The 18,769-nt window shown below is 41.2% G+C and overlaps 4 protein-coding genes across 8 annotated transcripts; 2 read left to right on the top strand and 2 right to left on the bottom strand.

Moving 5' to 3' along the window:
* Positions 1 to 941: 941 nt before the first annotated feature.
* LOC134021329 (protein FAM3C-like) lies at positions 942 to 4,287 on the top strand. 2 transcript variants are annotated; one of them, XM_062462028.1, is made up of 10 exons: positions 942 to 1,222; positions 1,312 to 1,341; positions 1,505 to 1,579; positions 1,737 to 1,796; positions 1,872 to 1,977; positions 2,112 to 2,170; positions 2,432 to 2,482; positions 2,793 to 2,877; positions 3,375 to 3,498; positions 3,851 to 4,287. In XM_062462028.1, exons 1-10 carry the CDS (start codon positions 1,219 to 1,221, stop codon positions 3,938 to 3,940), a joined length of 684 nt encoding a protein of 227 aa, XP_062318012.1. In that variant the 5' UTR covers positions 942 to 1,218; the 3' UTR covers positions 3,941 to 4,287. The 2 variants fall into 2 exon arrangements, with proteins under 2 accessions (XP_062318012.1, XP_062318011.1); XM_062462027.1 differs by having other exon boundaries at positions 943 to 1,222; positions 1,869 to 1,977.
* A 3,350-nt stretch (positions 4,288 to 7,637) lies between these two features.
* hdhd5 (haloacid dehalogenase like hydrolase domain containing 5) lies at positions 7,638 to 11,798 on the top strand. 3 transcript variants are annotated; one of them, XM_062462024.1, is made up of 8 exons: positions 7,638 to 8,135; positions 9,052 to 9,107; positions 9,220 to 9,332; positions 9,477 to 9,570; positions 9,678 to 9,711; positions 9,803 to 9,977; positions 10,146 to 10,334; positions 10,599 to 11,798. In XM_062462024.1, the coding sequence occupies exons 2-8, from the start codon at positions 9,060 to 9,062 to the stop codon at positions 11,020 to 11,022; spliced, it is 1,077 nt and encodes a 358-aa protein (XP_062318008.1). In that variant the 5' UTR covers positions 7,638 to 8,135; positions 9,052 to 9,059; the 3' UTR covers positions 11,023 to 11,798. The 3 variants fall into 3 exon arrangements, with proteins under 3 accessions (XP_062318008.1, XP_062318007.1, XP_062318005.1); XM_062462023.1 differs by having other exon boundaries at positions 8,904 to 9,107; XM_062462021.1 differs by having other exon boundaries at positions 8,901 to 9,107.
* Positions 11,799 to 12,202: 404 nt separating this feature from the next.
* Positions 12,203 to 15,341, bottom strand: LOC134021328 (ras-related protein Rab-19-like). 2 transcript variants are annotated; one of them, XM_062462025.1, is made up of 5 exons: positions 15,242 to 15,341; positions 14,480 to 14,567; positions 13,626 to 13,814; positions 12,908 to 13,091; positions 12,203 to 12,771 (listed from the first exon to the last, which is right to left on the bottom strand). In XM_062462025.1, exons 2-5 carry the CDS (start codon positions 14,528 to 14,530, stop codon positions 12,485 to 12,487), a joined length of 711 nt encoding a protein of 236 aa, XP_062318009.1. In that variant the 5' UTR covers positions 14,531 to 14,567; positions 15,242 to 15,341; the 3' UTR covers positions 12,203 to 12,484. The 2 variants fall into 2 exon arrangements, with proteins under 2 accessions (XP_062318009.1, XP_062318010.1); XM_062462026.1 differs by lacking the exon at positions 15,242 to 15,341 and having other exon boundaries at positions 14,480 to 14,582.
* Positions 15,342 to 15,726: 385 nt separating this feature from the next.
* ccdc34 (coiled-coil domain containing 34) lies at positions 15,727 to 18,673 on the bottom strand. The gene is made up of 7 exons (XM_062460693.1): positions 18,393 to 18,673; positions 17,968 to 18,229; positions 17,391 to 17,529; positions 17,064 to 17,171; positions 16,576 to 16,734; positions 16,299 to 16,428; positions 15,727 to 16,163 (listed from the first exon to the last, which is right to left on the bottom strand). Exons 2-7 carry the CDS (start codon positions 18,219 to 18,221, stop codon positions 15,955 to 15,957), a joined length of 999 nt encoding a protein of 332 aa, XP_062316677.1. The 5' UTR covers positions 18,222 to 18,229; positions 18,393 to 18,673; the 3' UTR covers positions 15,727 to 15,954.
* Between the last annotated feature and the right edge of the window lie 96 nt (positions 18,674 to 18,769).

The following is an 18,769-nucleotide window of genomic DNA, read 5'->3' as shown; positions in this document are numbered from 1 at the left end:
GCGAGACACTACAAAAACATCTAGGTTACTGTACACAGCTGTAGGAAGTCAAACGGCGACAGAACATGTTCGGCACTCCCCTTACTTAAATCAAAAGTCTATCTAACTACTAACCTGAACTTCATTGCCACAGCCTAAACGTTGTCAATCTGTTCATGAAAATAATTAATTTCAGCCTAAACCGTACAACGGAACGTTAAATCCAATTCAACCAACGCAATCGCTACCAAGACGAACACAGCAGTAGTCTACTAGTACTGTACCGTAGTAGTACAATTTACCGGGGCAGCTTCTCCACACAGGGCTATATCGCATTTTGCGTTGTTACTGACAATGATCGCTACCAGTGAACTTTTTATGAATGAGCGATTTTCCACTAAATAAATGTCAAGCTTATTTACGTTTTGGGGGGCATATTTTCAGTTAGCAGATGGGACTGTCTGAATCGCGATTCCATATCTTCTACTGCCGGGTAACGTCGTAGAATAATCTTCAAAGGGGGTTCTTTATTAATGAATGAATGCAATGAGTAGGCTACATGCCTGAAAATATCACGAGAAGGGAAAAACTTTAAATGACGTTTAAGTCATAGAGATAGGTCCATTTTTACACCGGTCTGCCAAATTTATTCGTTTTGATTCAACGATGAGGCTGCCTCTTGCAGGGGAAATGAGAAGACATCTATTTCATTCTACACTTCACTCGTATTTTCAGTTGTAAATGAGCAGCAAAAAAAATGCTTTTAAATCTATTTAATCTTTATAAATAATAAGTATGCATTTTCATATAAAATATACAGAAATCAGTTGTAAAAATGTCATTCAAAAACGGACCCCTGTGCAACCGACGCAAGCAAGCACACCCTACAATTTCCCGAGAAATTGTACCCTCTCTAGTTCTATCAGGAATACTGTGTGACTGATGGTTGATCTCCGCCTATTCCTCACTGAGACTGGAGGAGGTGGAGCAGGTGGCATTGTGTCGTTACTTTCGCTTTCTGCCTTGCAAAACATTTCGCTTTATTATTTTTTATGTGGCAGAAACGGGCTTTCATCCCTTCAACTGACTACTGATCAAACATTTGTTGAGGGGTCTTGAAGCAAGCCAGGTATAGGCTACCACTGAATGTCACTTGAAAGTGAATCAAGCAGTAGCCAAGAACTTCCTTCGAACAGGTATAGCCTAATTCCTGTTTAGACGTACGTGTCAAGCGTCAACATGGGTAAGTCTCAATATAGCCTATATTTCTCAATTTCTCAATATTAACTCAAAGTGAATACTTAGGCCTAACTATAACGTATTTTCTTAAAGGTCGACTGCAAACAAGTTATGCAGTTAAACGTAAGTTGCTTCACAAACTTGTTTGTTCTTAATGGATTCCCCGAGTTTTTTCGATCAACTTTGCGTAACTTTTTTTTTAGCTTAGAGGAGACACGAGAAATTGCTCCAAACTCCATCAAACACCAATATTAACTATACACGGGTTTTTGTTATTATATTACAGGGGGTCTATGCATGATATGGTTTGCTGTCTTTGTCATCGCTGCATTTGTACTGAAAGCGTCTGACTTCAACAAAGGTAATGTGTGTGCCAGACTTAACTGAATCTGAATCACGCCTATGTGAATTTAAATACATTAAATGCTAAAGTCAAGTTGTCAATGATGAATTGTCAAAAATGGTTCTTGATTTATTGTGTAAAGCAGGCTAACAGTAATTATATTTTATGTGTACAGGCGTATTCTTTCCTAGAGAGTTGCCTGTTCCACAGTTAAACACAGTGACAATAGTGACAAGTAAGTACTAATAAGCATATATATAAATATATACGTGTGTGTGTGTTGATTAACATGTCTAAAATCCCACAGTAGATCCATGTGGCAAGCTGAAGTTGTGCCCTGATGACCAGTTTAGTTTTTACATCTCCAGTGGAGCAGCCAGTGTGGTGCAGCCAAAAATCTGCCTACAGAACCAACTGTGAGTAACAAATTGACATATGTAGTGGTGTACTTCAAAGTAGGAGGTTGTCTTTAACGACCATGAAAAGTCTGGAAATATTATGTTCATGGATATGAATATGATCGAAAGACCATACTATTTATGTACTACAGGATTCTTGGAAATATTAACAAAAATGCCGGTGTAGGAATTAACATTGCTGTTGTAAACGGTAAAGTATTACAACTCAATTAAACATTTATTTCACACATCATGGTAAAACGTCCACATTTATTATGCACTGGTGTATTTAGTAAAAGTCAAGACAGAAATCAAGTGAAAGTGCACAAAACCTGTTAGTCTGACATATTGTAAAAAAAACATTAGCAATCAGATATTTCTGCCAGGCTGCATATTTTTTTGTTATCATCTTTTAGATATTATGTTAAAGTGTCTCTCTACATATTTTTAATGAACCCTGTTCCTCAAACAGGAAAGACAGGACAAGTACAAAACACTGGAAACTTTGACATGTATGGTGGCGGTAAGGATATTCATGACCCCAGACTTTGTTGGATGAGGTGATGAGGTGACCTGGTATGATCAAACTAATTTTGACCAACATGATATAAGTTAAACTTGGGATGCTGTTTTAGTTGTAGCCTACTATAGGCCTTTCAATACATATACTATTAAAGACAGTAGAAGATCTTTCAACAAAGAATATCAAAATGTCATGTTTTCATTCTGGAAACATGAACACCATATTGTCCATTGACAATTTGTATTATAAAAACTTGATGCAGCAAGGAGCTGATCGCTTGAAAAGTTTAACTGTTTTTCTTCTTTTGCAGACATTGAGCCTTTGATAAAGTTTATACAGACCATTGAGAAAGGATCTGTGGTGTTGATTGCATCATTTGATGAACCAGCAACCAAGTAATAAAACATTTTACCAGTTTTTATAGCATAATTTGTCTGTACAGTGTTTTCCCAGTGTTCTCTGTGTCTGCGCGATTACTTGTTAAGTGTCTACGTTAAGTTTTCAGTTTGTTGTTGTTGGTTTCACCTGGGTCTGGTTTGGTCCTTGTGTAATTTGGGTTCCTTCCCTAGTTACTCTTTGTCATCTCCTTGTCGTTGTACGTGTGAGCAGTTCCTCGTGATTCTTTTTGTAGAATAGTTTGGGTTTTTATGATCCTGCCTGAGTTTCTGCGTTTGCTATCTTACCACAGCTTGTGTCTACTGTGATAATTTTTTACTTGGAAAATTGCAGAATTTTGGCAAAGATTCCGAATTTTAAAAAGTGGTTGGCGACTACACCCTCCGTATCTCACTGTAACAGTCCTGCTTATAATTCTCCATATCCATGTTAATGGTAGGACAGTGGTGGACATAAGGCTGTGTAAAAAATACTGACCAGCTGAATTGATTCACAGACTTAACAGTGAAGCCCGAAAGTTGATTGCAGATCTTGGCAGCTCTGCCATCAATTCACTTGGCTTCAGAGACAACTGGATCTTTGTAGGAGGAAAAGGATTAACAAGCAGCCACATGGAGAAGGTAGTAATAGACTGCACATATTCATAATGTACAGAGCCTCTTAATGGTCTCACCAAATATGTGTCTGTAGCAATCAGTTGTAACAAGGAATTCAAGTATTCTACTGGGCCCCTTACTGTTTTAATGCAATTCACCAAACAATTTAAGTGATTAATGACAAGGGCCGGGTTTCCCAGATTCGTTAAGAAGCTCAGTTCCTAAGAAGCTCATAGCGTTAAGAGCTTCTTAACGAATCTGGGAAACCCGGCCAAGGATTATACATATATTTTTCCCAGATATGCCCTTTTGTTTTAGTCTTGAGTTTTAATATAGCTTATTCCTGAAACTGACTTGGATATAATTTGTCTTCCAGCTCATTAAAAACAAACCAGGAACAAACAAATATGACGGCTGGCCAGAGATGATTGAACTGGACGGATGCATACCAAAGTATATGGAATGACTTTCAGATTGTTTTCTGTATTTGTCATCAAAGAACATTCTGTGATTCCTCAATCATTACTCTTTGCAGAAATAGAAACTTGAGCTTTTGGATGTTAAGCCCCACTCACGTCTGTACAAACTGCGATACTAATTTCTCTTGATTTTAAATGTCTGTTAATAAAATAAAATGCAGTTTAAGTCTGTCATATGAACTCGGAAATGGATGCTCGACTTTGTGGCTTCCCCTTTTGTGCAGTCAGAGTAGTAAACATAAATACAACTGCAACTTTGATGTAATCAGTGTACTGTATTGATGAAATATAGACTCATATGAGAAACCTTTGTCATATAAAATGGAATAAACACGAGTACAAAAGGTGAGTGGTGCGATGAGGGGTTTATTGTAAACATTTAAAATAACTGTAAATGGGCTGAGTGACTGGCTGAGAAACAGAGGAAAGTTTGTGGGTGTTTTGACCATGTGGATATCAGCAGTCATGTCAAGAGAGAAGAAACTGTTGCAAAACCTGTTGGTTCTGGTCTTCCAGAAACTCCTGTATGGTTTGCCATACAGGAGTAGCAGGTCAAACTGATTGACTGGGAGTGGTAGCTAGGTGGTGATGCAGCATGCCTTCTTACAGCTCTTGGTGTAGAGCAGAGCCATAGAATTGTACAGTATTAGTTATTGATAAGGCTAACTAATGAAAGGCACACTGCGTTGCTATTTGAGTAGCCTATATTGTAGGTGTCGTCCAGTGACAGCGAGTTTCTATGGCTCTGGTGTAGAGGTCCTGCATAGCTGTCAGATCAGTCACAAACCGGAAGAAAACTCAAAAGCTTCACAAGGAATGTTCCACCCACCACTACCATACGTATGTAGGCCCTGTTGCATATTATAAGTAGGGAGGACAAACCCGTTTGAGCGTTTTTCCTGAAATACGTTTTAATAGTTATTCCTGGGGAAATTATGGAATTAAATTACATATTAACTATACTGAAATACGTGTGCACAATAATATCAACAATATTTGCTCAATTTAGACGTTTTTAAAGGTTTTTAATTTTACCTCGAAGCTACTTCCGTTAATCAGCAGTTTGTGAAAAAAAGGCTAGTTTTACGACAGTGACTTTGGATGTAGCCTACTTTAACATGTTAGCTGATTAGCCGTTACGAGTGACATATGTATACAGTTACATTAACAAACCTCTTGTTTGTAAAATACGTAGTCTTAAATACGATGGGAACACATCACATAAACAATTCTAAAACGTCCGACACGCCAAATGTTGTCATTTTTTGTCAAGCGTCCCTGAAGCTCAAATTCCGAGTCGGAGTTCCATTAAGCTTTTCATTGCAGTGAATGGGTGCGGGCACTCATCGGGCATAAACTCAAATATCTCAGAAGTCCCAACTGGAAAATGTTAGCGCATTGGCTCTAATTTGAGTGATAGTTTGTTACATCAATTGAAAAACTGATCTGGGACTTTTGACTCAAGTAGTGGGGGTGCTAGCTTGTCCGTGCTATAGCTTTCTAAACAACCATGGAATTCTACGTTTGAGTTTTTTGGTGGATTTGCTTAAATAGTGACACAGTACATCTGTGTATTAGTTTGCTTAGGAAACGACTCTCATTTACACTTTAAATCACACACTAGACAGACACCAGTGTAACTGTAGTGATGGTACCTATACAGTACACATTTCTAAGGTTTAAGTTACCTCTTCTAAGACACAAGACAGGTGTTGTCAACATCTACAACAGGCCTATAGCACTGGTAGCAATCTTTTGAGAAAGATTTGATAAAGCAAAGACATGATGAGTGAGTAGCTTATGATACATCAAGGGAGGAGGTTGATTGAGATTTGGGCTCCGAGACATTATTCTGCCAGACATACAATAGTTGATAACTTGGATCAGTACAGTAAGGCAAATGCAAGCATCTTATTGACAACGTCCATGCCAGGGGCGTTGTTAGACATAAAACTCTACTGGGGCACAGGCCCCTATTCATATCCCTTTTTTTCTTCCAAGAAAAAAACACACAACAAACAAGCTTGCTGCGCACAATACACTACTCGGCTATAGAAACTCCCCTTGCTTAACCCACTATACAACAGTTCAGATACGCAAGTTTGATATCAGCTTTAGCAGGGACATCAATAGTTAATGCGAGCGCATACATTTTTTCGCATTCATTTGAGCGCAAATACTTTTTTTGGAGCTTCATGTAATATTGTTTTTATGGTTTAGTCAAAATAAGATGATGGGTAGGCCTATCATTTAGAAACTTTCTTTAGTTTTGTAATGTTTTCTTAGCCTACCTCAATTCTGACTTGTGTGCCGAGTCCGACACCTGGACTTCTGTGTGCGTGCTGCAGTGGCTATTTGGCAAGCTCAGAAGAGCACACTGACATGGAGTTCTGCGGGCATCGGTTTGAGTTTTCGGTTTAACTGCTTTAATTGGGATACTGCTTTGGCATAACACATCTTCACATGTAGGCTCCACCGCTGATAATGTCGCTTTCACGATCCTGTACACAGCTACTCCTGAAGTGCGGTGCGCTGTGCCCCAGTAAAAAGGGTCTAACGACGCCCCTGGTCCATGCCAAGGACAAAACAAGCCTACTTTATTGTGTTGATTAGGTTGAATTAAAAAACGAGAATGACAAAATGATATCTGCTCCCAAAAACAAGCTCTAGTTATAGTAGCATACTTGTGCTTTCCAGTCAGTGTCTAGTTCTGATGTCCATACCAAGACTGGTCCTGCTTGAAAAGCATCCAACCTTCCAGTCTCTATTTTTGTTGCCATTGTTCTGAGAAGCCTTTTAAAAAGAAAACTAGTCACAGTCACTGTTGAGTTGTCGTTCTTCGAGGCAAACCGATCAACTACATCCTCATACATCTGAACAACATTTGTAGACTTAGTACTGCTCATCTGCAAACCATGAAACTGTCCCCTGTCTTCTTGTCGTTTCTATGAGCCAGACAAGGATGGTCACAACTTGACTTATTTTGTTGAGCCATCTTATTACGTACCACATACATACTTTCTTGTATCCACATACTAATTACATCATTATGTGGGCCTACTATACATGTTATAGCACAATACATTTCACCCTGTGTACATGTAAACGGTACTGTGTACATTTCCCACACTGTCAGTAAGATGCTTGATGCACTGATCAAAGTTATTGTAAGACTTATGTTAGACAAATGTAAGTCTTATTGTCAGTGTGGGAAATCACAGTGGTTTTTACATATACATAGAGGAAACACAGTTACATTTACAGATGAGCAGTTATGAGCCCATGGATGCCAGTCCGGTGTTTGAGGATGTGGGTGTTCAGTTTGCCTCAACTTCTAAGGAGAATGGTCAACAGTGAATGTGACTTACATGTTTTTTAAAGGCTTCTCATAGAACCAAGGTATAAAAACAGCAGACTAGAGTTTGGTGCTTTTTAAGTAGGACAAGTCTTGGTAACAGCAATCAAAACAAGTCTTGGTTACAGCAATCAAAACTAGATACTGATTGGAAAGCACAAGTAAGCTACTACCCACTTCTAGCTTGTTTGTGAGAGCCTTTTGTCATTGGCTTCTTTAATTTAGTTAGTTATCAAGTTCTGATGTAGTAAACCATTATCAAAGCATTGCACTACCGCCAGAGCTCTTCAGTTTGTCCTCCCTATTATAAGCCTGTGTTAAACAGACCTTTATTGTTGATTTAGAGCTCTACAGGAATCTTTCTATCAAAAAATGTCTCGTTCGCGGGAGATTTTAATTTAGACGATGAAAATTAGATCGACTTCTGTTACGTAACTTATGGTACAGAAAAGCGAGAGGAAGGGGCGGGATCTTTTTACAGTACAGTTATGAATTCAACTTCTAATAAATCGAAACCATCAAAAAAAACAGGCGGGATCATTTTAGCTTATTGTACTGTAGCCTACAGAGCTGTGTTGACCCGCATGGTAGTTAGTTATTGATAAGGACAAATGAAAGGCGCACTGCGTTTCTATTTGAGTAGCCTGTATATGTGTAGTCCAGCGAGAGCCAGTTGATTAATGCTATCTTACCGCAGCTTGTGTCTACTGTGATAATTTTTTACTTGGAAAATGGCAGAATTTTTGCAAAGATTCAGTATTTTAAAAAGTGGTTGGCGACTACTTGGAAAACTTGATTCGTTTCCAACATCACGGAAGTACAGCAATGTAAGTAATGTTTGCAGACAATATTCAGATTGCTACTACTGTACGCTACGGTGTTTTAGCTTAATTAGTTAGTCTGTCATTGATATCAGCCTCCCATTAGCCTCCCACAAGGCATTTTACGGCACTTAGAGTAAAATGCCTTGTGGGAGGCTAGTACATTAGTATTAGTTCTATTGTAGGCCTATGTCAATTTAATGGACAGTAAGTTTTCTCATCTTCCTCGTCGTCTGTGTAAGCATTCTAGTGGGTAAAGTTACTGTTTTAAGTGTCGAGTGTGTCTTACATGACAGACTGCCCAGCTGCCTATAGCTCCGTCCATGGTCTGTTTGTGGTCTGAGCTGCATGACCAGTCTGTTACCAGGACAGCCCCTTGCCCCACGAGCGGTTCTTCAGCAACTGGCCACTGAATCAGAGATAAATATGAAAAATGAAGACACATCGCTGCTTCGGTGTCTATAAAGTGACGTCAAACTTCGCTCTAGGAAGTGTACTTTAGTATGTGTAAGACGCTTGTCTGAGCCGTTGCCTCTATCTTTATCTTATAGTCTTAGTCTATTTTACCTGCTGAAACCATGAGCTGTAGCCTCTCACAACAACGTCTGCCCTCAATAAAACTACAGCTGAAATTTTACATTTTTCGTCTGGTGTCCCTTCTAGACTCTATACAGATCATCCACATATACATCTTACCATTTGCAGGCTAGATCTATTGCTTATTCTAGTTTGTAAACATAACATTTTAAATCACCCTCAACCTGGTTCCAGCAGGTCTACAAGTCTTTTGGACTATTGTTTGACATTGATGGGGTGCTGGTGAGGGGTAGGACGCCTATCCCTGCTGCCAAACAGTGCTTCAGGAACCTGGTAGACCGGGATGGAAAGTACAAGGTTCCTGTGGTGTTTGTGACCAATGCAGGAAACTGTATGAGGCAGGCCAAGGCTGAGCAACTATCACACCTGCTGGAAGTTGAGGTGAGCTTCAAGCCAATCTGTGATTGACTGGTGTACAGGTCAAATACTAACCAGTTTGGTAATGTATGCTTTTGAACTTTGAGTTTGAGTTGAGTTTTCTTTTTCTTCTTAGGTGTCCCCAGACCAGGTGATGCTGTCCCACAGTCCTCTGCGTATGTTCAGCCAGTTCCACAACATGTGTGTGCTGGTGTCAGGACAGGGCCAAGTCGTAGAGGTGGCTCACAAGTATCCTTATTACCCTCATAGTCATCCTGTAATAACAGAGCATGGGCCTCAAACATAGACTGTACTCGAAATGCCAGACTATGCCACAACAGAGCAGACATGATAGGATCATCATTTTGTTGACCTTAACTAGTCCGACTCCAGGCTAGGGTTCCAGAACGTTGTGACCGTTGATATGCTGAGAGAGGCGTATCCTTTGCTTGATGTGGTGGATCATAATAGGAGACCGAAATACAATGTAAGTGTCCAGGGACACTTCAAAAAGTCGTAGGTCATCATGTAAAACAAAGGCCTTTTTTTGTTTGGTCAGAAAATAAATGTGAAACTAGGTGATATATTTTACAGGTTCCATCGACTAAATATCTACCACCTATAGATGGTAAGTTTCTAAACCAACTGGACTGGACCGGACCGACAGCCAAAAGAGATTTACATATATTAACATGCTCTGCTATTGTAACATTCCACAGCAATCATTCTGTTTGGTGAGCCAGTCAGATGGGAGACTAACCTCCAGCTGATTATTGACGTCCTCCTAACCAATGGGCAACCAGGGAGTACTGTGACATCGCTGAAATACCCTCACATACCAGTGCTGGCCTGTAATATGGACCTCTTGTGGATGGCAGAGGCGAAAAATCCTCGGTCTGCACATACAAAAACACACACACACAAATATATCTATACACCACGTTCTCTAGTCTGAATCTCTATATGCTCATGGACAGATAATAGACTATTATTATTATCACGTATAACTCAGAACAAGTTAAACATCTGATTCAGACTAACTAAACATTTTGTGTGTTGTAGATTTGGCCATGGCATGTTTCTAGTGTGCCTGCAAAGTCTGTATAAGAAGATCACAGGCTGTGAGCTGAAGTATGAGGCTCTGATAGGGAAGCCCAGCATGGTGACGTATAATTACGCAGAGCTGCTTGTGAAACAGCAGGCTGACAGCCTGGGCTGGACCCAGCCCGTGAAGCGGCTCTACGCCATCGGGTAGGTCCCTTTCACTTGGAGGATTTTGAATGACACTACACACTGTAGTACCTAGTATTGCATCAAAACAAAGAATGGAGAAGGCCTGTCAATGTTGTTTCTGAGAAGGAAGTGATGTCGATGTCTGGGTGTAGACATGAACCTCCCCTGATGCTGTATCACTGTGTTGATCCCTTAAAAAACATGCTTATAAAAAAGAATCATCAATAGGAATATTCTCTTCTAATTCTGTTTTTTTTTTTTTTTACCATGTCTTCCTCTCAGTGACAACCCCATGTCAGACATCTATGGTGCCAACCTCTATAACCGCTACCTCCAGGCCACGAGGCGGGCCAGGGCACAGCTGCAGGCCCACCAGGGGTGCGGAGGAGGAGAGTCCCAGGGGGAGGCACTGGAGGACAGCCCCGGCATGACCTCCACAGAGCTGGGCGGGGGTTCTGGTGTGTATGCGGTGAAAGAGAACCAGCCCGAGGCTTGTGTCTCTATCTTGGTATGTACGGGCGTGTACAGCCAGGACGAGCAGGAGCTGCCCCCAGACCCCCACCACACTGTCACAGAGCACCGCATCTTTCACGGCCACAGGGACTTCCGTTTCGACCCCAGCCTGACCCAGCCGTCCTTCTTGGTGCAGGATGTCAGGGAGGCAGTGGGGCTGGTGTTCCAGAAGGAGGGCTTTCCCCTGGAGTAGAACCTGTCTGACCCCCCCTTCACACACCTCAATCTCCGTCCTGCTGAGTCACCTTCTTATTCTCACTGCTGCTGTGTATTGATAATCAGTACAACATACTGTCAGGGACTTAGGATAGGATAGGACAGGTGTACTTAAAACAAACAATATGTTTGCCTCTCAACAAGAAAGTTAGCACAGTTACCATACTTTTAACTCCTATCCTGCCATACATATCTGTAATAAGTGCCTAGAGACTGCAAGACGTCCGCTTGAAATCTGCTAAATCTATATGTCATTATTGTGATTGACAATTGATTATTGTCAATTATGTGATACCCCAATGAAGTACACTACACCAATAGTAAGTCTTTTCTGGGGGGTTTTATATGTAATTTAACTGCATCATTGGGACCTCATATATTCTCTCTGGTTGTTGGGAGGAACTGTGAACAGACTGTGATTTAGCTACTACTCAGAAGAGGAATCTACACCCAACAAACAGTTCATGTCATGATGACTACTTATTTGAGACTTGGGTTGAGACTTCCTTAACTCTCTCCCTCAGCCTATGCACTGAACTGAAACATTTCTGTCCACTCTGTCCATGTCCTTGTTCCACAGATCACCTAGCAAAGAAGAACAACTGAACAACATAACTTCCACAGACTTTTGTCAAGCTGCCACTGAGATTTGTCACTTTCATTACTGTAAAGTGTCTTGATTTTTAAAGAAAGTTACAGTATGTGGTTTTTGTGAACTATTTTATTACGATTATTGGTCAATATTATCAAACCAAAGTGGACTGATGCATTCAAAATAATTAAGGTATAGTTGTTTGTAGCTTTTGAAAGTGTGTTTGTTTTTCTTTGCCTCTATTGCAAAATATCCTATTAATAACCGATTTACTGTACTGATAAAATTGGTGCTGTATCTTTAGAAGTTATATTTGTGGATAATTGTTTACGAGACACATCCTGTATTTCAAGACTGGGATAAGAAATTACAGCATTAACGTTTTATTTAATTGACAAATTGTTTTTACCAGAAAATGTTTTACAGAATGTAAATCTGCCAATGCTTCTGATTGCATGTGTGAAACTGTGAAGTTGACCAAATATATTGAATGGAATAATCATGAGCAATAAAACATGAAAGGAAAGTCACTTCAAGCCTATTTCAAATAAAATACCACTTTTACTCATTCATTAAACTTTGATAAAATATTATGAGTCTTACTGGCCGTGATTATTGTGAAAAGTACTACTGCATATCACGTCACTAACTAACACTGATAGTCACTTTCAACAGAGAAATGTTTTACTACATTGTATTGGTCTTAATCCCAACATACAGCCTCACACATACAGTTTCTGTAGCACAGCTTCCCTCCTCTCCCCCTGCTCTCGGGAACTACACGTTTAGATTGACTGGTCAGCCATCAGTCTCACCAACCATCCTTCTCATTCCTTTCATCTCCTCCTTAGGCTCCTTTACAATCACATGACTTCTTATCTGATGAAACAGGGCCGTGGATTGGATGAGAGTTGGTGCCGAGCAGGAAGTGCGGCAGGGCCTGGGAAGGTTCGTCAGTCACGGTCATGCCGTTGCGTGCTAGCAGCTCCCGGGCCATCAGACTGAAGGCAGCTTCGACATTCTGAGCCTGCTTGGCTGAGGTCTCTAGGGCGGCCAGCGCTCCCCTCTCCTCCGCCAGGGTGCATGCATCCTCAAAAAGCACCTGTCTTCGGGACTCCAGGTCTGACTTGTTACCTGTGTGAGAGTGGAAAGAGGACATTAATCACAAATCAGATCTCCAATGAGGATCTCCAATGAGAGTGATCACATCATGGAGTTCTGCAGCTGTGTTCTAACGAGAGTCAGGGCCGCTGAGTTTTCTCCGACCCACCAATGAGGATGAGCACCACGCCGGCTGCCCCGTACTGCTGCACTTCATTGATCCAGTTAGTCACAGATTCAAAGGTGGTGCGGCGTGTGATGTCATAGGCCACCATGGCTCCATGAGCGCTGCGGTAGTAACTCTGGGTGATGGTGCGAAATCGTTCCTGCCCTGCTGTGTCCCACACCTGCAACTATACACCACACACACACAGACACACAAGAAGACATACTGAATGTGGTTCAGATGGCAGTTGGCACTATTGTAGCTGTACTTTGAAAGGCACAAGACAATAATAGGTACTCCTTCAAAAGACCAAGTCACACAGCCAGGGGGCACACACATGATCTGAGGCACACTCCTGTTTGTTTGTAAAGGAATGCTAACAGCAGTGAACAAGCCTAAAAGTATTTGCTTAGGAGGCTAATCAGAGGGTTTACTGAACAAGGTTGACATGGTCCCATAATGTAACATCTAAGATATCATTCTGCACAACTTGTTTTACAAGGTTTAACTTAATGTATACTGTGCTGGCATAGTTCTCAAATAGGTTACTAATCTAATGCCAAATAGTCATCTAATTCAGGTTGAAACACTCGTCTCTGCAATTTTCTAGCTTTCCTGTAAATATACAGGCCATTTTCAAAATGCATGGTGAAATGAAAGCAATAACAAAATTCAACAGAACCCTGCCACCATATGGAATGAGAAATAGGGTGTTACGTACCTTCACTTTCTTGCCATCAATATTCATGGTGCGAACAGTAAAGTCCACCCCAATGGTGTTCTGCTGTTTTTCTGAAAACATCCCAGACTTGAAGCTCTGGACCACGCAGGTCTTTCCCACGTCTGAGTCACCAACTAGGATGATCTTGAACAGGAAGTCAAAGGAGTCATCCTGCCCGGGTCCCGAGGGCTGCATGGTGAGTGGCCACACAGGAGTAGACCAGACTGAAGCAACACTCCAACTCCTTTAACTTAAAGACTATAACTGTTTTTGCGTTTTGCCTGAGCTACGTCAGTAATGATTGTGACTGATGACAGAGATGATTACAGCCTTGTCACAAAATACAGACATTCCATCAGTGTTAGTAAAAAACAAACAAACAAAAAAAACAGAAAATAATCCACTTGTCACCAAAATGACACCAATGGAGCTAGCTATAGCTCAACATAGATCTCACCACTATTTAGCCCACTATTGCCATCAAGAGCTTGTTTCTCTTAACAAAGAACAGGAGAACTTCATCCTGCCAACAGGTGCTCATTAGATGCCAGTAACCCAGCAAAGAGGCAAAACAGTTTCCTTATCCTGCGTGGATAATGTTGAAGGAAATAACCAAGGATTCCTTCCTCCATGCCAAGGGTGTATCAGGTTCACTCAAGAGGATCTATCTCCCAGCTCCCCCGGCATCCATCTCTCCGTTCCCCAGCCACAGAATGATCTCACTTCAAATGTTGTTTAGGCAAATAACTCTAGCCCAGCCAGTGTACTTATGCCCTTTACACTGCACGTCCTCTCTTTTTCAGTCAACCTTTCCCCACCTTGACTTGCTATAGGACAACTAAAGCTCCCCCTACCTGTCTTGGTAGGTGTGATTTCCAGCTGCCAACCCACTTGCTCCACTGCATCTTGGGAGTTGTAGTTTCTTGGTACAGTACAGTCTCTCTGATATTAATAAGAAAGTGGTGGCATCCATCACTCAGATATGTATTATACAGTACAAGGTTATACCCTGACAAGACACAAACCTAAAGCCCTTTGACTTTGAACTTAATGTAATTACGTGTATTAAGAATAGAGCAGAAATTGTGGAAACCGACATTAAATTCCACATTGCTTAACTGAAATTCCTGTCATATTGTCACACAACTTTTCCTCTAGATTTATATCACAAGGGAGTCAGACGTGTGGTTGTTGCTGGAGCTATTCATTATCAGTAAGACTTCTTCTTCAGTGCTGTGAAAGCTTGCTGTGTACACATCCTTTGACAAACAGACTGAGCCACTCCTTATTAAGTTAGGCTGCCTGTAGTTTAAATGTAAACAATACACTTTTTTCTTTTGTCTAAACAGGTGTCCTTTGGACCCTGGAGAGATGTCATAAAGACAACAATAACACACATGTAAATAGAGTCTTGGGTTGATCGTTTCCCATTATCTCTAGCCTCACAACTACATTCAACTGACACATTCCATGGCAGTCGATAACACGTGACAATGACTAAGTATAGAATACACATTTACATTCAAGAAACGGGACAACACGATAATATATAACTACAGGTATTCTTGGGGAATAATGATTAAGTTAATTTACACTTGTAAGAAAAACAGCTTTACCTCAGGCTTCATACATTGACCTCTCAGTAAGATGTTAAGTGGTGTGATGAGGTCTCGACTGCTGTCGTGTGAGACCCTCACTCTCTACCCTGCTCCCTCTCTCCTCCCACACAGGCTGTCTGTCGTCATCTCAGCCCACCAAAGCACAAGCCCCAGCTGGACAAAGAACAATGTGTGAGTGTGATGGGCGCACCATGCTTGGCCTATCTTTGGCCCCACAGCCACCATCTTTTTCTGCTCAGAGAGCAAGAGAGAGAGAGAAGTAGAGAGTGTGAGAGAGAATGCGTTTGGGAGAAAGGGACAGTCAATGGATAAGTTTGTGTCTGTGTGTGTGAAGTCACATGATGTTTCCACATCAGGGGCTAGAACTAAAGGATTTGCTAAAGGAATGTTTTCTTTTAACATAACATTTAGGCAGGCTGTCTATGCATCCTGTTAAATCGAAATTAAGAAAAGTATCAAGTATCAGTGATGGTTTTAATGTATAGGTGTCAATGACTCAAGTGGAAACATTTACGAAATCCAGAACATATTTATAAAAAGTAGAATATACAAATGTATACAGATACTGAAATTGTTATAAGCCACTGTCTGGCAACTCATTTGTAAAACACATATACCTGCTGTAAAGCTACCAGCAACTGTAGGACGTAATGTGCAGTTGTTTCCAGTGTTTCCACAGTATTAGCAAAATTGTCGCACCTTGTCCTGTGTCATCTCCTAGTCTGCAGATGAGCTGAGCTCACTGTGTCTCTCAGTCTGAAGGCCATCCTGGGACTATGCTGGTATTTAGGCTGACTTTGCACTTTTCTATGGGATGTTTTCTTCTTTGGTGGTTTCTCTGGAGGTGGAACATGGATGGGCTTCCATGGGATTGGATTGTAGAAGCTGGGAGACGGGTAGGATGTGGTGGCATAGACATCTATGGGGAGCAGCATCAGAACAACAGTATGTCAGCAGGTGTGATCTTGTGGCATAACTTTTTTTTTATTTGTATGCAATTTGATTGTTGTATGACGAAAGGTCTTATCAATTTTAAATATTAACGTCTTCTTACCTCTGGAGCAACCTGCTGTCTTGGGACATAGTTGGCTCTTGTCATGGGCACTGGCTAGCCATTCCTTAAACTTCTCCTCTGCTCTCTGTCTCCTCTCCCTCTCTTGAGCCTCTTTCTTTTCCACCTCCTCCTGAAAAACAAAAAAAAACTGTTAATATCACTACCTAAGAATGGTTTCTATGAAAAAACATGGTCATTATTGTGTGAAGAGTGTTTGGTGTATGGTCAGAATTGTTAGTGTGCGAGTATAGATTACTCGGTGTAGGAGTAAACCCACCTTCTCTCTCATCTCCTTTTCCATTTTCTCCTGGTTCTTCCTCCGAAGCCACTCTCTGTACTTCTGCTGGGCTTTCTGTTCCACGTCCCTCTGCTTCTGTTGCTGCTTCTGCATCTCCTCCTGCCGTCTGCTCTGCTTCTGCTGTTTCTCCTGCTTCTCCTGGGGAACAGAAACCAGGTCTCACAGCACTGCATGAAAAGCACCCCCAACGCTGCCATTGAGATCAGTGCATCCACAAATTGGATTCTCGAATCAGGCAGGATGCCTTCCATTTGCTTGTCGGCGGGAACCATACATTCACATGACAGTTAGGTAGGTTTTAGAAAAGGAATCTCCTCAGGGACTCTAGTCGGCTTTTCACACTGCACTTAGGCCTAGAGCTAAAAGCATTTTTAGCACCTTCTTAGCCCCAGTGTTAGCTCTAGGCTAAGAATATGCAATGTGTAAAGCCTTTAAGGTCATTTCATGACAAACAGAAAGTTCTGTACCTGCTCTCTTTTCATTTTCAGCCACTCTTGGATCTTTTCCTCCACAACCATCTTCTTTCTATGTTGCTCTATCTCCTGCTTCTCTTGTTTCTCTTTCTCTATGCGCTCCTAGATCATAACGCAAAAGCCTGTCAGCCATTATCAGTTGTCCAAGAAAATGTGATTAGAAATCTCAAATCCTGACATTTGATCACATGTGTAATGACATATATAGACATTTCAGTGAGAGTAGAACATACAAAAAATAAAAACAAACAGCAACGTCAACAACTATTCCAGTCTTTTAAACCCCCAAATAGACGAGTGAAGTCGTAAACGGCTGTGCACCTCCTCTAATTTCCTCTCCATTCTGATTCTCTCATCTTTGGCTTTGCAAACCAGCCATCGCTCCCAGGCATTGAGAGACGCTGTAGGGTCATCGCCTTCAGTCCCGGTGCTCTGAGGAGGTTTCCGAGGCAGTTCCACTCTGTAACACATAAGACATGTGTGTTAATACTCACAAATGGGACACAAATGAGAAACACAAACACAATCACATACAAACCTAGAACTTTCAGCTTTAAATGTAAGTATTTTCATTGTGTAGGATGACATCTTCATGCTTGGTAGTGTAATAGTCAGACGTGTTTCCATTGAAACAAACCTTGTTTTCCCCTAATGAAATGGCTGTTACTTAGTGTAATCCTAATCCCTCTAGACTAACAAAGACAATAATCCTCTACAATGGAGTCAGAAATCCTCCTATTCTGTCTAGTCCAGGTTAGCCTTCATCTTTGCCTGAAAATAGTTTTGCTTCTGACCAATCCCTGATAATAAAATGCTATCCAAATGTTTAAAATAGTATTTGAACGTCATGAAGCCCAGATTACACCCTCGCCGTGCTAGAATTGATCACCAGTCAGACCTGGCAGGGGAGACGGGTCTTGCATCTTCGCTCTGTGTTGCAGAGGTGTCTATGAGACGACCTGTTGCAGGACTCAGACCTTCCTCATCACTGTCAAAGCTGTCATGATAGATGGGCGAGAGCAGGGAGTACGTGGAGCCGTGTGGTGAGTCAGCGTCCACACTTTTAGATCTGTGTAAATCTGTGCCAGTGCTTTGCTTCTTCAATGGGGTCGAGCTGAAACTCTTCGAGGCCGAGGTGGGGAACGTTGTCATCTTTTCACCTGAATTACAAGTACATTTGGTTAATTGGCAGCATCTCATGTCATCAACAAGCAATTCGATAATGTTTTAGCTCTTTGCAGACTTTACTAGCCGACAACAAAGAGTCAAGTTGTTGGTTAGCTAATCTCGCAAGGTAGTTACTTCAGCTTCTTGTTAACTGACCTTGCAATTCTCTGCTTTGCTAAACGAGGATTACCTAAAACATGTCAGGCTATGCTCTACTTTGACCAATATTCGATTTTGTAATATCGTAAGGATTATTATCTTGCAAGTGTCTTCTAGAAATAAATCCAAGTTGTGCTTGCAAACAACTTTCGTTTCCCATGATACATTACGCTCTGCCTCGTCCAATCAGAAGGTCTGAACACGACGCATCTAGCAGACGCCCAGACGCTACGGTTACCACAGCGACAGTTGCAGAAGAAAGAAAATGGCACCAAGCATCTTTTTCTAGAATCTTGCTTGCTTGTTTTCCAGGACATTGATAAAACCGTAGATATATATAAAGGCTATATATATATAAAAGCCTTTATATATAT

The sequence above is a fragment of the Osmerus eperlanus genome, chromosome 5 (genome assembly GCF_963692335.1).
Source record: "Osmerus eperlanus chromosome 5, fOsmEpe2.1, whole genome shotgun sequence".
In the NCBI taxonomy this organism is placed as follows: Eukaryota; Metazoa; Chordata; class Actinopteri; order Osmeriformes; family Osmeridae; genus Osmerus; species Osmerus eperlanus.
Note: the sequence above shows the minus strand (reverse complement) of the source record. Positions and strands in the feature narration are given on the sequence as shown.

Excerpts from the sequence above, each read along its gene's own strand:
- LOC134021329 (XM_062462027.1), top strand. Across the intron at positions 1,580-1,736 it reads AGCGTCTGACTTCAACAAAG|GCGTATTCTTTCCTAGAGAG; the intron begins GTAATGTGTGTG and ends TTATGTGTACAG. Across the intron at positions 2,483-2,792 it reads CTTTGACATGTATGGTGGCG|ACATTGAGCCTTTGATAAAG; the intron begins GTAAGGATATTC and ends CTTCTTTTGCAG.
- hdhd5 (XM_062462021.1), top strand. The coding sequence starts at position 8,040 with ATGGCAGAATTTTTGCAAAGATTCAGTATTTTAAAAAGTGGTTGGCGA. Across the intron at positions 9,108-9,219 it reads CACACCTGCTGGAAGTTGAG|GTGTCCCCAGACCAGGTGAT; the intron begins GTGAGCTTCAAG and ends TTTTCTTCTTAG. Across the intron at positions 9,571-9,677 it reads ATAGGAGACCGAAATACAAT|GTTCCATCGACTAAATATCT; the intron begins GTAAGTGTCCAG and ends TATATTTTACAG.
- LOC134021328 (XM_062462025.1), bottom strand. The coding sequence starts at position 14,530 with ATGCAGTGGAGCAAGTGGGTTGGCAGCTGGAAATCACACCTACCAAGA. Across the intron at positions 13,815-14,479 it reads AATCACACCTACCAAGACAG|CCCTCGGGACCCGGGCAGGA; the intron begins GTAGGGGGAGCT and ends CTCACCATGCAG. Across the intron at positions 13,092-13,625 it reads TTGATGGCAAGAAAGTGAAG|TTGCAGGTGTGGGACACAGC; the intron begins GTACGTAACACC and ends TGTGGTGTATAG.
- ccdc34 (XM_062460693.1), bottom strand. The coding sequence starts at position 18,221 with ATGACAACGTTCCCCACCTCGGCCTCGAAGAGTTTCAGCTCGACCCCA. Across the intron at positions 17,530-17,967 it reads AGACCCGTCTCCCCTGCCAG|AGTGGAACTGCCTCGGAAAC; the intron begins GTCTGACTGGTG and ends TATGTGTTACAG. Across the intron at positions 16,429-16,575 it reads AAAAGGAGATGAGAGAGAAG|GAGGAGGTGGAAAAGAAAGA; the intron begins GTGGGTTTACTC and ends TTTGTTTTTCAG.